The 15504-nt window shown below is 52.8% G+C and overlaps 1 protein-coding gene across 2 annotated transcripts in view; it reads left to right on the top strand.

The window, feature by feature from the left end:
* The window catches only part of ITGA3 (integrin subunit alpha 3), a 30020-nt gene extending 17691 nt beyond the window's left edge, over positions 1-12329 (top strand). The window contains exons 13-26 of one of the 2 annotated variants that reach the window (XM_012789733.3): positions 857-1006; positions 1118-1215; positions 1531-1678; positions 1910-1978; positions 2571-2650; positions 2732-2809; positions 3348-3450; positions 3615-3797; positions 3989-4111; positions 4871-4984; positions 5953-6051; positions 9677-9802; positions 10110-10252; positions 10946-12329. In XM_012789733.3, the coding sequence (XP_012645187.2) occupies positions 857-1006; positions 1118-1215; positions 1531-1678; positions 1910-1978; positions 2571-2650; positions 2732-2809; positions 3348-3450; positions 3615-3797; positions 3989-4111; positions 4871-4984; positions 5953-6051; positions 9677-9802; positions 10110-10220 (1482 nt within the window). In that variant the 3' untranslated portion in view covers positions 10221-10252; positions 10946-12329. The remainder of the gene's footprint in view (positions 1-856; positions 1007-1117; positions 1216-1530; positions 1679-1909; positions 1979-2570; positions 2651-2731; positions 2810-3347; positions 3451-3614; positions 3798-3988; positions 4112-4870; positions 4985-5952; positions 6052-9676; positions 9803-10109; positions 10253-10945) is intronic. The other variant, XM_075994482.1, reaches the window with a different exon arrangement.
* The last annotated feature ends 3175 nt before the right edge of the window (positions 12330-15504 follow it).

The following is a 15504-nucleotide window of genomic DNA, read 5'->3' as shown; positions in this document are numbered from 1 at the left end:
GTCAAGAGTGAGGGATTGGAGTCTTTCCAGAGAGAGATTGGGAAAGCCAGCCCGGAAGGCCATGGTGCGTAGGGGAACTGTGCACAGCACACAGTAGGAGAGAAGGAGATCCTTGGGGTGGGGATGGGGCCAGAGGGCTTAGCACCTCTGAGAAAAGTGAGGGGTGTGGGAGCTCTTAGCTCAGCTCAGCTCTGGGAAAAAGGGGTTCCTGAGTGGGGATAAGTTCAGTCCCTCTTTGGTACATCAGGGTGGAAGGGGAGAGCTCAACTGGGGACCCTATGGATGAGGAGGCTGAACCCCCTTCCCCAGGGACCCCTGGGGAGGAGAAGCCCTATCTCTTCTCTTAGGGGGTCAGGATTGTAGGAAGTCTCAGGCTGGGCGTGGTGGCTCATGCCTGTAATCCTAGCACTCTAAGAGGCTGAGGCGGGAAGATGGCTCAAGGTCAGGAGTTCGAAACCAGCCTGAAGCAAGAGCAAGACTCCCCTCTCTACTAAAAAGAGAAAGAAATTAATTGACCAACTAAAAATATAGAAAAAATTAGCCAGGCATATAGTGGTGCATGCCTGTAGTCCCAGCTACTTGGGAGGCTGAGGCAGAAGGATCGCTTGAACCCAGGAGTTTGAGGTTGTTGTGAGCTGGCTGACGCCACGGCACTCACTCTAGCTGGGGCAACAGAGTAAGACTCTGTTGTAGGAAGTCTGTTCGTAGGAAGTCTCAATGTTGGGTTCAGTCTAACTGTGGGGTTTTAAGGGTGGAAGGGACTCCAGCTCCTCCCTGGGGTTCAGAGTGGTGTGAAGATTTCACTGCGGTGGGGGATGCTGTGCAGGGCTGGGCTTAGCTCGCCCTCCCTTCACAGGACAACGTCCGTGACAAACTCCGTCCCATCATCATCTCCATGAACTACTCTTTACCTTTGCGGATGCCCGATCGCCCACGGCTGGGGCTGCGGTCCCTGGACGCCTACCCAGTCCTCAACCAGGCGCAGGCACTGGAGAACCACACTGAGGTGGGTGAGGCCGGTGCCAGGGCCTGGGCCTAAAAGACGGGGGCCTGGAGGGCTGTGGGGCTAGAGAACACCGTTGGTGGTGCGGCCCTTCACGCCTTCGGCCACCCCCAGGTCCATTTCCAGAAGGAGTGCGGCCCGGACAACAAGTGCGAGAGCAACTTGCAGATGCGCGCGGCCTTCGTGTCGGAGCAGCTGCAGAGGCTGAGCAGGTGGGCGCTGGGCCACGCTGATTGGCCAACGCAGGACGGGGCTTTCATTGGCTAGCAGGGCTTGGGGGCGGGCCTCACTGGCCAGAGCAGAGCCTCTTGCAAGGCAAGTTTAAGGTCAGGGGCTTTAATGAGTCAGGTAGGATGGCCAGAAAAGGGGCTTTCTCCTCCAGGTGAGACTAGATGGCGGGGCCTGGCTATCCTGAGAAGGGACTTTTCTAACCTAGGAGTCCCGAGGGGCGGGGCCTCGTTGATCTGCAGGGGGCAGATGGGGGGGGCCGCAGCGCTTTTGGCTGAGTCGCTGGCCACTCCGCCCAGGCTGCAGTACAGCAGAGACGTCCGGAAACTGCTACTGAGCATCAACGTGACCAACACCCGGAGCCTGGAGCGGGCCGGGGAGGACGCCCATGAGGCGCTGCTCACCCTGGCGATGCCTCCCGAGCTGCTGCTGTCCTCCGTGCGCCCGGTGAGTGCCCACCAGCCGTCTCAGAGCCTAAGCAGAGCTCCACCAAGTGTTTGAATCCCAGTATGCCTGTCATGTACGTGTGCTGTCATTTGCCATGTGTCCCTCCTCTGGACTGGGCCCTGCAGCGGCTCTGCTGCTTGGGGAGCCTAGAGCTTCTGACCCTGCACCACAGGCAGGGAGAACAAGCCTTATTCTGACCCAACCCTGACCTAATTCGTCCTTTTTGCTCAGCCGGGGTCCTGCCAGGGTAACGAGACCATCCTCTGCGAGCTGGGGAATCCCTTCAAACGGAACCAGAGGGTGAGCACTGGCCACATCCTCCCAGTCCTTGGGGGGGAGGCAGCTGTTCTTCCCACCAGCTCCTTGTCCTTCCTGCTTCTGCCTGCCTGCTTCCCAGGCTTCCTTGAAGCCTAGAGCCAGAGTAGGGCAGGGGGGAGATCCAGCAGAGGGTGGGAAAAGGCCCTGAGACTAAGAAAAATGGGCCGCCAGGGCACTGTGCACAAAGCCAGAGCAAGTGGAGGCGAGGAAACCAATTTTACTAAAAACCAAGTGTGTTCCAGGCCCTCAACCCAGAACTGCTTCTTTCATATGATATAATTCACAAAACCATCTGAGGAGGTAGAAGCTGTTTTACAGAAGAGGGAACACAGACTTAGAAAGTTTCCGTAACTTGCTCAAGGTCAATGTCATATAGCTCAAAAGTAGCAGAGATGTGACTCGAGGGAGAAAAAGGGGGAAAAGGACACAGATGAAGTGAGGAGGTAGAGACCACTCACCAGGAAGAGGCCAGAGAGCTAAGTCCCTAGTGCAGTGTTCAGTCCCTCTCTCCCTCATGACATCATCCCTGCTGGACCCCAAACGCCCCTCTCTGCCTCCCTGACCCTCGTGGCAGATGGAGCTGCTCATCGCCTTTGAGGTCATCGGGGTGACCCTGAACACAAGAGATCTTCAGGTGCAGCTGCAGCTCTCCACGTGAGTGACATCAAGAAGCCAATCTGAGTCGGGGCCGAGGTGTTCTGGGTCTCCCTCCTACGGCCTGCGTTCCTTCCCCAGGTCAAGTCACCAGGACAACCTGCAGCCCATGACCCTGACTCTGCTGGTGGACTACACACTCCAGGCCTCGCTCAGCATGTGCGTCTCTCTCTCTGCCCCACCTCCCACCCCCAGCCCACTGTGCCGAGCTAGTGCCTCCCTGCCCCAAGGCATCTCCCCAGCTCCCCTGACACCTCTCTCGGCCTGGCATCCTCAGGCCTCCACCTCCCCTGGGTCATCCCTCCCCTTAACAACAGCAATCAATATCATTATTATTATTATTTTCCCCCTGTAAAGCAGGTAGAAGTGGAGGAATCAGCCACCCTGGGGCTGAGGTGTTGGTCCCTACCATTTCTTTAGAGCTCATCATCCAAAGACTTTATATACATCACCTCGTTGACAGAACTATGATGTAGCAACTATTGTTAACTCCATTTTACAGATGAGAAAACTGTTGCTCAGAGAGGATAAATGGCTCGCTTGAGGCCATGTAGCTGGTAAATGGCAGAGCAGGGGTTTATACCCAGGTCTGCCTCATCTCAGAGGAGCTGTAGTTAACCAGCTTTGGCGTCCACCCCCTCTGCCAGGGCCCCCATCTCCTGTCCCTCTGTGACTTCAGCATCTTCCTGACCCCTAGGGTGAATCACCGGCTACAAAGCTTCTTTGGGGGCACAGTGATGGGCGAGTCTGGCATGAAAACTGTAGAGGATGTGGGAAGCCCCCTCAAGTATGAATTCCAGGTACGGGGACCTCTGGGGTCCTAGGCTGGGGACTTCTAGGAAGGACAAAGGTTTTGTTTTGTTTTTTTTTCTTGGCTTTGAGGTCTGAGGGTGGGAGAATTGGGGATTGGTGAGATGGAGGTGGTTTTTCAGGATACAATGACCATGACCTCTTGTACCCACAGGTGGGCCCAATGGGGGAGGGGCTGGCAGCCCTGGGAACCCTGGTCCTAGGTCTGGAGTGGCCCTATGAAGTCACCAATGGCAAGTGGCTGCTGTACCCCACGGAGATCACCGTCCATGGCAATGGGTCCTGGCCCTGCCTGCCACCCAGAGACCTTGTCAACCCTCTCAACCTCACTCTCTCTGTAAGCCATCAGAGACCTTTCATACGCATGCATCTCACTCACATCTCATTTGCATGCTAAGGGGCAGAAAGGCCAGTGTCTTCCCCCTCACAGCCCTTTGGCAACCTGACTCCCCCCACCCACTCCCCTCCCCCACCCCTGCTGCCACTTCTTCCTCCACCCTCCCAGCAAATCTGCTCTTCCTTCTCCAGGACCCTGGGGACAGGCCGCCATCTCCACAGCGCAGACGACGACAGCTAGACCCAGGGGGAGACCAAGGCCCCCCGCCTGTCACTCTGGCTGCTGCCAAAAAAGCCAAGTCTGAGACTATGCTGGTGAGTGGCCAGGGCGGGGTTAGAAGGGAGTGTGCCCACCCCATCACAGGCGTGTGGGCACCAGGGGCACACGAAGCAAGGGGCATAGGAGCCCCTCACCAGGAGACCCCTGTCTGATGAGGTGATGTGGCCCCGCCCTCAGGAGCCTCCACAGAGCAGAGAGACTCACCCCTGCCCTCAGAGGGCCCCCCGCTCTGCTAGGGGAGCATGCAACACAGAGGACCAAAGGAGGGACACTGGGTCTACTCCAAGGAGCCCCAAGCTGTTTGGGGGGACAGAGCTGCTCAAAGCCTCGGCCCTCAGGCAGGGGCATGGAGAGGGCAAAAGGAATGCAGGGAGGGTACCGTGGTGGCGTGGGGCACCCCCGTAGGGAGGGAGGGCGGAGCAGGCCTGGCGAGCAAGTTGAGGCCTAGCAGGGCAGAGAGGTAGGAGGCGGTGTCCCCAGGGCCATGAGCTGGCATGAACAAGGCTCCACGCGGCAGTGGGCTGGGAAGGGGTGTCGGAGGTTGGGCCTTGTTTACATGAGCCGGGACCAGATTTCATGTTATTCGTGCGCCTGGCACTATGGGAGCCTGGCCCAATGGATGTGTCTGAGAAGTGTAAGTACAGGGCTGGGGGCATGTACACGAGTGAAGGGGTGAGGTCAGGCCCCTCGAGTCACCCAAGGGTGAGACAAAGCCTGGGAGGGGTCGAAGGGAAGGATTTTCCATGAAGAATCCGGAGCCCAGACTGTCCGTGTCTGTTCCCTGCCCGCCTCAGAACTGCGCCACTGGCCGCGCCCGCTGCGTGTGGCTGGAGTGCCCCATTCCTGACGCTCCTGTTGTCACCAACGTGACTGTGAAGGCACGGGTGTGGAACAGCACCTTCATTGAGGTCAGTGCCTGGGCCTGGAGGTCTCCACTGCCAGCAGCCCTGGTGGGGGGGACCGCAGGGACAGGGCGAGGCCAGGGTCACAGCAGGACTCTGTGTGTGTGTGTATGTGAGAGAGAGAGAGAGAATCGTGTTTTATGCACGGTCATACTCCATCACTGTGTGCCATGTCAGTGCCATGTTTGAGTCTCTGGGTGTGGATGTGTACATGTTTGCCTCCAGCCAAAGCGACCTTCTCCCACAGGTCCACTGTTCTATCATGCGTCCATCAGTTTCCCACCTCCTTGCCTTCGCCCTCCCCCGGAGTGCCAATTTCCACTCTTTTATCTCTGCGTGTAAACGCCTATTCAGCCTTCGAGGTTTCCATGAGACACGTCACTGTCTGTAAGGCCTTCTCTGACTTTTCAGCTAAAAATGACCTCTCTTCCTGTGGATACCCACAGAACGTTCTCAAAAGCCACACATGCCATTTGTGATGCTTGACTCCAGGTTACAGTTTACTCACGCGCCAACCTTCTCATGCCATCTAGACCAAACTTTTTCTGCATGGGACCAGATGATAAATGTTTTCAGCTTTGTGGGCCACAGGGTTTCTGTGGCAGCTACTGAGATCTGCCAGCGCAGCACGGAAGCTGCCTTAGACGAATGAATGGGCATGGCCGTGTGCCAAAAATACTTTATTTACAAAAGCAGGTGTTGGGTCAGATTTAGCCCATAGGCCCGACCTAGACTGTGACCTTCACTGTCTCTGCTGTCCCCAGTATCAAGCAAAGGACCTAATGCACAAATGAATGAAAAATGAATGAATGATGTGCATTTGTGTGAGGAGAGACGTGGCCAACAGATCCTTTGGGGAAGCTGCTAAAGGATGCTGCCTGGTGGGAGGGTGGCAGGGTGGGGTGCTTAGGGTCAGCAGGGGGCTCAGAGGGGCTTCTGCTGCTTCTTTTGACCCACCTCTTGTCCCCCTCCAGGATTACAGGGACTTTGACCGAGTCAGAGTAGATGGCTGGGCTACCCTGTTCCTCCGAACCGGTGTCCCCACCATCAACATGGAGAACAAAACCACATGGGTGAGTGGCATATTAACTAGGACAGCAGTCTCCGGCCAGGGCATGGGAATGCAGGGCACCTTTTAGGATCATATGGACACACTTTAGCTATGTGTTCCCCAATTAACATGTGGAAACATGTTAAAATCATCCAGAGGACCGCTGGTGTCTGGACCACACCCAGAGCAATTCAACATGAGTCCCTAGGAGTGGGACCCTGGTACTGGTATTGTTCAGAGTACCCACAGGTGATTCTACTGTGTGGCCAGGGCTGAGAACCACTGCTTTAGCTTATTTGATCTGCACAGCCATCTCTATTTGATGGCCTAGGAAACTGATGGCCCACAGAAATTGGGTGACCTGCCCAAAGTGGCATAGCTTGTCAGGGGCTGGAACCTGGGCCTCCTGCTTTTCCCACCCATTGACACAACCACTATGGACATGTCACCTTCAGGCCACAGGCCATAAAGAGAGAGGGGCGGGATAATAAGACAAAACAGAGGTTCAACAATGAGAACCTGATCAATATTTGCAGATGACGTGATTATCTACAGGGAAGAATAGAGAAGCAACCAAAAAGCTATTAGACCCAATAAGAGAATTCAGGAGATTCAGAAGCTCAAAACAAGATCAAAATACTGAAGCCCATAGGTTTTCTACGTGTTCGTAATAACTGATCAAAAATATAATTGAAAATATCCTATTCAAACTCATCAGAGAAATTCTACAGCTTCTAGGAATAAACATAACAATAAATGTGCAACAAAAAATTGAATAATGGATGGAAAAAAATCAGTAGTGTATTATCAAGTTGACAGATCTTCCCAAATCATTCCAACCCCAGTAGAATTCAGGAAACTTGAAAAAAAATTCCCAGACTTGATTTTGAGTTACATTTGGAAGAATAAATATGATATGAGACCCTACACATCTCTAAGTGGAGATGTGTAGGAGATACATATGGAGAGATGAATGGATCATTGATTAAATACGTTATTATGCATTTCCTAAGATAATGTAGTATAGAAGAGGTAGAGGGTGGGCCAGAAAGATCAATGGGACAAAATAGAAATTTAGTTTATGGTACAGATGGCATTTTTAATCAGGGAAGAAAGGCAAATTATTAAGTAGTATTGGGAGAACATATTTGTAAAATAAAGATAAATTCCTACTTCACACCATACACAACAATATATTGAAGTTAGATTAAATTTTTAAATGTAGAAATTAAAACCTAACATGCTAGAATAAATTATAAAGAATAATTTATCATTTTAAAAAATTTTGTTTTAGTTTTAGAGGCAGGGTCTTGCTCTGTCACCCAGGCTGGAGTGCAGTGGCACAATCATAGCTCACTGTAACCTTAAACTCTTAGGCTCAAACAATCCTCCTGCCTCAGGCTCCCAAGTAGCTGTGACTATAGATGTGTGCCACCACAGCTTGCTAATTTTTGTATTTTCTGTAGAGATTCGGTCTCGCTCTTGCTCAGGTTGGCCTCAAGCAATCCTCCCACCTCAGCCTCCCAAAATGCTAGGATTACAGGCTTGACCACTGCATCTGGCCAATAGTAATCATTAATTATGGGGAGAGTAAGTTATTTTATTAAACCCAGAAGTCACAAAGGAAAAATGTGACAAGTTAGACTATGTGAAAATTTCAATCTCTGTATAGCAAGCTGGTAAAGAAACTAAAAGGGCAAATAATATACTTTTTAAAAATTTTATAATATGTATGACAAAGCGTTGATATATATTTTTTAATATATAAAGATAAAAGGCATAAACAGACAATGTACAATGCTATGCATTCTTTGGTGTTTTGGTAAATATTTATGGAGTGCTTGCTGTATAGCAGATGTTGCTCTAAGCAGTTTACACATGTTAAACACATTGAATCCCCCCCAGCAACCTAATAGGTAGGCATTATTACACCTCAACAACAACAAAAAGATTACTATGAAATTATTCTCTAGGGCCAGGCATGGTGGCTCATACCAGTAATCCCAGTACTTTGGAAAGGCCAAGGTGGGAGGATCACTTGAAGCTAGGAGTTTCAGACCAGCCTGGGCAATATAGCAAAACCTTGTCTCTACAAAAAGTAAAAAAATTAGCTGGGCATGGTGGCATGCACCTGTAGTTTCATCTACTTAGGAGGCTGTGGCAGTAGGATTGCTTGAGCTTAGGAGGTTACAGTGAGCTGTGATTACAGTGAGGCTACAGTGAGCTGTGATTGTGCTACTGGTCTCCAGCCTGGGTGACAGAGCAAGACCCTGTCTCTATTCAAGTTACTCATAAAGATATGTAAATAACAGCAGCAAGATTTTTTTATGTCTATCAGATTGAGAAATATTTAAAAGAATAGTGCTGTCTGGTGCTGATGAGCTGGAGGGAAATGCTATCGACTAGAGTATAAATTAGTAGATTCCTTTTGGAGATGAAGTTGTCAAAATCTATTAAAATTTAAAATCTCCATTTCCTTTGATCTAGCACATGAGAATATTTCATAAGGAGCTAAAAGGATAAGTATGCAAAGATAAATATATGGGAATATTTTAAAGGATTATTTATAATGGCAGAAAATTGGAAACAATCTAAATGTCTTTCAGTAGGAGATTGGTTCAATAAATTATGGTACATTTCCTGCAATGACTGTGTAGTCCTTAGAATAGATTAGGTTGATCTTCATCAATTGACATGGAAAGGTGATGACACCGAGTGACGAAAGAAACAAGTTGCTGAAGAGCATACGCAGTATGAGACTATTTATGTGAATCATATGCAGTTAAAAATACAGAAAGAGATTTACCAAAATATGGAAAGAGACTGAACAGAGATTATGAAGGTATTTCTAGAGAATAAAATTACTGGGAACCTTTCATTTTCTTTATACCACCTATATTTAAAAAAAACCCATCAAGATAATTTTAAAAGAAGTGAAAATCATGTATAGTCAGAAAAAAACTTATACACACATATATCTCCATTGTAGGGGAAGAAAAAGAATGCTACTATATGCTATGCATTCTTTAGAGTTTTGGTAAATAGCTATGGAGTGCTTGCTATGTAGCAGGTGTGGCTCTACGCAGTTTACACATGTTAATAAACACATTGAATCCTCCCCAGCAACCTAAATGGTAGGTATTATTATCATAATTCCCATTTTATAGATGAACAGAGAGAGGTTAAGTAACTTGCCTGAAGTCACACAGCTAGTGAATAGCATAGCTGGACTTGAACTCAAATAGTCGGGCTTCCGACCCCATGCTTTTGGCCATTCTAAGGCAGGCATCATGATCCCTTCATTAGAGAGCATGAAATGGGAGATTCAGAGAGGTGCAATTACCTGTCCAAGGTCACACAGCTTGTCAGGGATGGAGCTGGTGTCCAAGCTCAGGTGTGTGGGTCACAAACCCAGACTCTAGGCTGCCTCCCAGATGGCAGATAGGAGGCTACTGCTCTGGAGCCAAGCAGAAACAGGAGGACTGATGGACCTGCTGATGTCAGGGGGCAGCCAGGGGCTTTCTCAGTCCGTGGCTGCCCCCTACTGGCAGGAGGTGAAAGAGCAGGGCCCTGGGCCCAGCTGGGACAAGTGAGTAGGGGGCCTAAGGGGACAGACACAGGACTGAGCTCTTCCCTCCCCTCTCCAGTTCTCTGTGGACATTGACTCTGACCTGGTGGAAGAGCTGCCAGCCGAGATCGAGCTGTGGCTGGTACTTGTGGCCGTGGGTGCGGGGCTGTTGCTGCTGGGCCTGGTCACCCTCCTGCTGTGGAAGGTTAGCACCCAGCCCAGGCCTGGGCCCCCACCCCGGGGCCTCCTGCCAGCACACTCTCCCTCCTGCACCTCCCCATCCCGTTCCTCATTCCATCTCACCCCCCAACTCCTCCTCCCACCTCCCCGTGTCCAGCCCTGCCTGGGTTAGTGGAAAGGGGGGCCCAGGAGCCCTGGCTTCTGGCCGCACCACCAAGCCGGGGCTGGGACCCCAGCACCCAGGCTCCCTGCCCCAAGCCCTGGCCCGTGAGTGCTGCTGGCGAGGACGCCCCCACGCCCCCCTGATGGCCCCCACCTGCTCCCCTCCGCAGTGCGGCTTCTTCAAGCGAGCCCGCACTCGCGCCCTGTATGAAGCTAAGAGGCAGAAGGCGGAGATGAAGAGCCAGCCGTCAGAGACAGAGAGGCTGACCGACGACTACTGAGGGGGGCAGCCCCCCGCCCCCGGCCCACCCGGGTAACACGGCCTCCGGGCCCTCTTCCCCGAGCCCCACGGCTGGCCCGGGCCTCTGACTCTGTCCTGTCCACTCCTGTTCCCTCCGGGTCCACTCTGACCTCACTCTGTCCCCCCACCTCAACGAGCAGGTCACTCCGTCTGACCCCCGCCAGCCCCCTGGTTTGGCTCTCACCTGCCTCCCCATGGAGCCCCTCAGGCACTTGGGACCCCAAGAAGGAGCCATAAAACCCTCCCCATGATGACTCTGCTCTCTGGGGATTGGAACAGGGTCAAGGCCAAGGTTACGCCCCATCTCTGTAAGCCATAGGGCGCGTCCAGAATGATTCCCAACCCCCGTTCCCACCTGGGGGAGGGGACTAGCAGAGAACCTGCTCCAGGGAACCTGCTCCTGAGCACCCCTCTGGGATGACCAACTGACGACTGCCCACCCCTCCCGGCCATTCCGTCACCTGTCTCTGCAGCTGCCCCTCAGTCTCCATCTGCCTCTTCCTCTCCTCTGCCTTCTTCGACTCCTCCTTCCTCTGGAGCCTGGGGGGAAACCTCGCCCTTGCGGCTCAGTGCGGGGAGATGGGTGTGTTGCAGCCAGGGGTCTGGCTTCAAAGAGTTCTGGGTGTAGGAGGAAGAGGCTGGCGCTTCTTCCCACTGGCCCGAAGGCTGGATGCTGACTCACGTTCTCTTCTCCCCCAACGCCAGTGTGACTTCTTTAAGCGGACTCGCTATTACCAGATCATGCCCAAGTACCACGCTGTGCGGATCCGAGAGGAGGAGCGCTACCCACCTCCAGGGAGCACCCTGCCCACCAAGAAGCACTGGGTGACCAGCTGGCAGAGTCGCGACCGATACTACTGATGTCCTCCCTGATCCCACCCTCCTCCCCCACCCCCGTGTCCCCTTTCTTCCTATTTATCATAAGTTATGCCACTGACAGTCCACAGGGGCCACTGCCTTTGGCTGGCACCAGCAGGCTCAGGCACACACACCTCTTCAAGCGCGTGCGCGTGCTGTCTGGCCATGGCATCTCCCAGCAGAGGGCTGGAGCTGTGGACCTTGCAATGCCCAGCACGCTGCAGCCCTGCGACCGAGACACACGTGGGCCCTCTGCTCGTGGACTGTGCTTGTGCACCATGGACGGTGCGTGGACATGCCATGTCCCAGCCCCTGCCTGTGCCAAAACCAAGCCAAAGGGCCTCCACCAGAGCCAGGAGGAAAAGACCCCCATGTGGTGACACCTGCCCGTTTCACACTGGATCCAACTTGAGCCACAGTCACTGGATCGACTTTGCTGTCGGGAGTAGAACTACTGACAGGGAGCAGCCCACTGGGCCCCCAGCTGCAGCCCCCCCCCCCAAATCCAGGCCAGAGAGCTCGCGGTCCTGCCCAAGTTTGTCCAGGAAGCATTTGCAGGACCTGGAGTGCTCAGACCCAAGAGCAAATGAACTAGAAAGAAGGTCCCAGACGGCTTTCTTTGATGGAGCTCTGGGAAGCCTCTCTCCTTGGCCACAGACTGAACTAGCAGGGAACGCAGCCTGAAGGGACAAAGACGGACATGCCACCAGATGGCCTGGACACACCGTGCTGGGACTGCCCTGGAGCACAGTGGGATCCTCCACAGAGAGGAGGGGACCGATCCTGGGCCAAGCAGATGTCGGAAGGACACAGGAGATGCCACTGCTGACTCCCCACTACAGCCAGCCCGAGAAGGGCCTGGAGGGCCCCTGCGAGACCACGGAGGGAGCGACGCTTGAATGTAGAACAGGGAGGGAGCCCTGTCCCTGCCCCATCTGCCAGACCCCACTCTGCCCCCACTGACCATGGGCTGGGGGCCTAGAGGTGGAGTTCTCGGCTACCCTTGGCTTTCAGAGCCAACCTGCCTCTGCTCTTTCCTCATGGGCTGAGTCCTATGACTCATTCTAGAAGTTGAGGCTGGTTCCAGAAAACCTCTCCTGACCCGTTGGCAACCTACTCCCCAGCCCCTACCCTCTTCCATGGTACTGTAGCAGGGGGCTCCCTCCCCCTCCTTGTGCCTTCTTTGTACATAGGCTTCTCACGGTGACCAATAAACAGCTCCCAGTTTGTACATGCTGCGCCCACCTCCTCCCTCCCCTCCCCTGAGCAACCCCTGTCTGATCTGAATGGATGATGGCATCATCCAGCTGAGCCTTAGGCGGACACAGCCAGGTGCAGGGACTTGGAGGCTTAAGTGAAGATTTACAGAGGACACAATGGCCCCTGCTCTCAGGGATGGCCCCATGGGATGGCTCCTAGGGATGGTCATAGACACACGATTGAGGTCCAGAGAGGGAGGTGAGGGAGGAGACCCGAGTGGACTGGATGGATCAAAACAGCTTCTTAGAGGACTGTGCGTGGGCCCTGTGGGGTGGGCAGGGCTGGTGGTGTGCGGGGTCAGAAGAGGCAGGAGGCTGCTCTGCTGTAGGAGCAGCTAGTCCCAGTGGGCAGAGGAAAGGGGCTGGATACAAGGGTGGAGAGAGGAGAACGCTCAGTTCTGCCTCTGTTTCCCAACCAGCTTCCCCAGGCACCATGGAAAGATCAGAAGGTAAACAAGTGACCCAAGGCTGCAAAGAGTGAAAGGTCCTAGTGTCCATTCCCCAGGCTCGGGCAGGAGTCCCTGGAGCTCCCATCTTTTGGAAGCCCCTCAGGAGTGCTTGAGTCCTGAGCACATCATTTGGATCAAGCCCTCACTTTGCTTCCTGCCATTTCCTGGGGTTCCCAGAGCAGCTTCCTCCTCTGTCCCAGGTCATCCCCTCCTCGCAGGCCTCGGAATGGAGCAAGGCTGCTCTCCCCATGACTTCTTTGGACTTGATTGTGGCATAGGTCCTTAATTTTCCCTAAGTCTATGACCTTTGGTGAGACTTAATCAAAGGCTGGAAATTACTACCCAGAGAGGCCTAGAGGCAGAACCCAGGTTCAGATACTCTCAGAGACCACAGACCCAGGCTGTTCTGGGAACCTCCCAGCCTCCTCCCTGTGTCTGCTGCAACTCCCTCCACCAGGGCCCAATATCCACCCCGCTCCCCCTATCTCACCCCTTCATTTTCTGTGCTGCGATTTTTTTTTTTTTTTCTGAGACAGTGTGTCTCTCTCTGTTGCCCAAGCTAGAGTGCTGTGGAGTCAGCCTAGCTCACAGCAACCTCAAACTCCTGGGCTCAAGTGATCCTCCTACCTCAGCCTCCCAAACAACTGTGAGTAGCTGGGACTCCAGGCATGCGCCACCATACCCAGCGAATTTATTTTCTATTTTTAGTAGAGATACTCCAGGCACGTGCCACCATACCTGGCTAATTTTTTTTCTATTTTTAGTGGAGATAGGGCCTTCCTCTTGCTCAGGCTGGTCTCGAACTCCTGACCTCGAGTGATCCTCCCGTCCTAACCTCCCAGAGTGCTAAGATTACAGGCGTGAGCCACCGCCCCCAGCCTGTGTGCTGGGATTTGCCCTTCCCCAGGATGATTGACAGTGGAATGTCCAACTCCCCCAGGAAAACCCCAGCCCCTACCCAGAGCTGCCAAGCTCTCAGAACCCAGCATTCAGAGACCTGTTTTCCAGAACGCGGGATTCACTTCTTTGGGAATAACACTATACAGACTGTCAAACCCCAGCTCAGTCCTGTCCTTACAGCCACTTCCTACTTAAGACAAGGGGGTGTTTACACATGCCTCTGGCCAGTGTCCTGCATCCCCCTACACACTCCTGGGAGCCACTGCTTGGGCTAGAAGACATACATACACACGCATGCGCACGCACACTCCTGAGGATAAGAAATCATTTTCAGGACTAGTGCAGCTAAACTTTTATTAAAGAAATGTACACGGCAGAGAGGCAACAATGCCCACTTTAAAAGGACCCTCTACAATTCCAAGCTCCTTGAGCTCCTTGGAGATGCAGCACCTCCAGACTGTTCTAGAAGAGGGTCTTGGCTCTTGCATTACTAAAAGGACCCATCAAGGTGATCCTCCCTAACCTGGTCACAAGGTAGGACGGCACATCCTAGACTTAGGCCCTCCCTATTGGATAAGGCCATGTGACTAATTCCAGCCAATGACTTGTAAGTAGGAGGAAAGTGGCACTCACTTCTAGGCTGAAACATTGACTTGCTAGTGGGAAGCCCTCCCAGATCTCTCTTCCCTGCCTCTGCCTCTGTGGAAACCTGTGTGGAGATAAAGCTTCTGTCAGTCTGAGGCCCTGACAGTCCCCTTCCACCAACCCACATTATACATATAGTGGGGCATTTAGGGATTGGGGTTTTTCCTGCTACCTCAGCATTGCCTAACCTGGCTTGACTGATATACCACACCACAGCACTCGTATTCTCACCCTGCAGCAGTCTCTGCAAGAATTTTTTTTTTTTTTTTTGAGACAGAGTCTCGCTTTGTTGCCCAGGCTAGAGTGAGTGCCGTGGCGTCCTAGCTCACAGCAACCTCAAACTCCTGGGCTCGAGCGATCCTTCTGCCTCAGCCTCCCGGGTAGCTGGGACTACAGGCATGCGCCACCATGCCCGGCTAATTTTTTATATATATATCAGTTGGCCAATTAATTTCTTTCTATTTATAGTAGAGACGGGGTCTCGCTCTTGCTCAGGCTGGTTTTGAACTCCTGACCTTGAGCAATCCGCCCGCCTCGGCCTCCCAAGAGCTAGGATTACAGGCGTGAGCCACAGCGCCCGGCCTCTGCAAGAAATTTTTATCCCAGTACAAAGCCCACATCATGGAAGTCCAGCATTAAGGTGAGGATCATGGGAAATCTCTTCCCCTCTCCTATAGTTAACCTCAGAGGTCATGGCCTTTTCCTTGTTACTTTGTTATTAATGCTGTTGGCAGAGATCGGGTTTCACTATGTTGCCCAGGCTGGTCTTGAACTCTTGATCTCTCTTTTGTTTTGTTTTGTTTTTTTGAGACAGAGTCTCACTCTGTTGCCCAGGCTAGAGTGCCATGGTGTCAGCCTAGCTCACAGCAACCTCAACCTCCTGGGCTCAAGCGATCCTTCTGCCTCAGCCTCCTGAGTAGCTGGGACTACAGGCATGCACCACTGTGCCTGGCTAATTTTTTCTATATATTTTTAGTTGGCCAATTAATTTCTTTCTATTTTTAGTAGAGACGGGGTCTTGCTCTTGCTCAGGCTGGTCTGGAACTCCTGACCTCGAGCAATCTCCCTGCCTCGGCCTCCCAGAGTGCTAGGATTACAGGCATGAGCCATTGCACCCAGCCTTGAACTCCTGATCTCAAGCAATCCTCCTGCC

The sequence above is a fragment of the Microcebus murinus genome, chromosome 18 (genome assembly GCF_040939455.1).
Source record: "Microcebus murinus isolate Inina chromosome 18, M.murinus_Inina_mat1.0, whole genome shotgun sequence".
Lineage (NCBI taxonomy): Eukaryota > Metazoa > Chordata > Mammalia > Primates > Cheirogaleidae > Microcebus > Microcebus murinus.
This window is presented reverse-complemented; position numbering and strand designations above follow the sequence as displayed.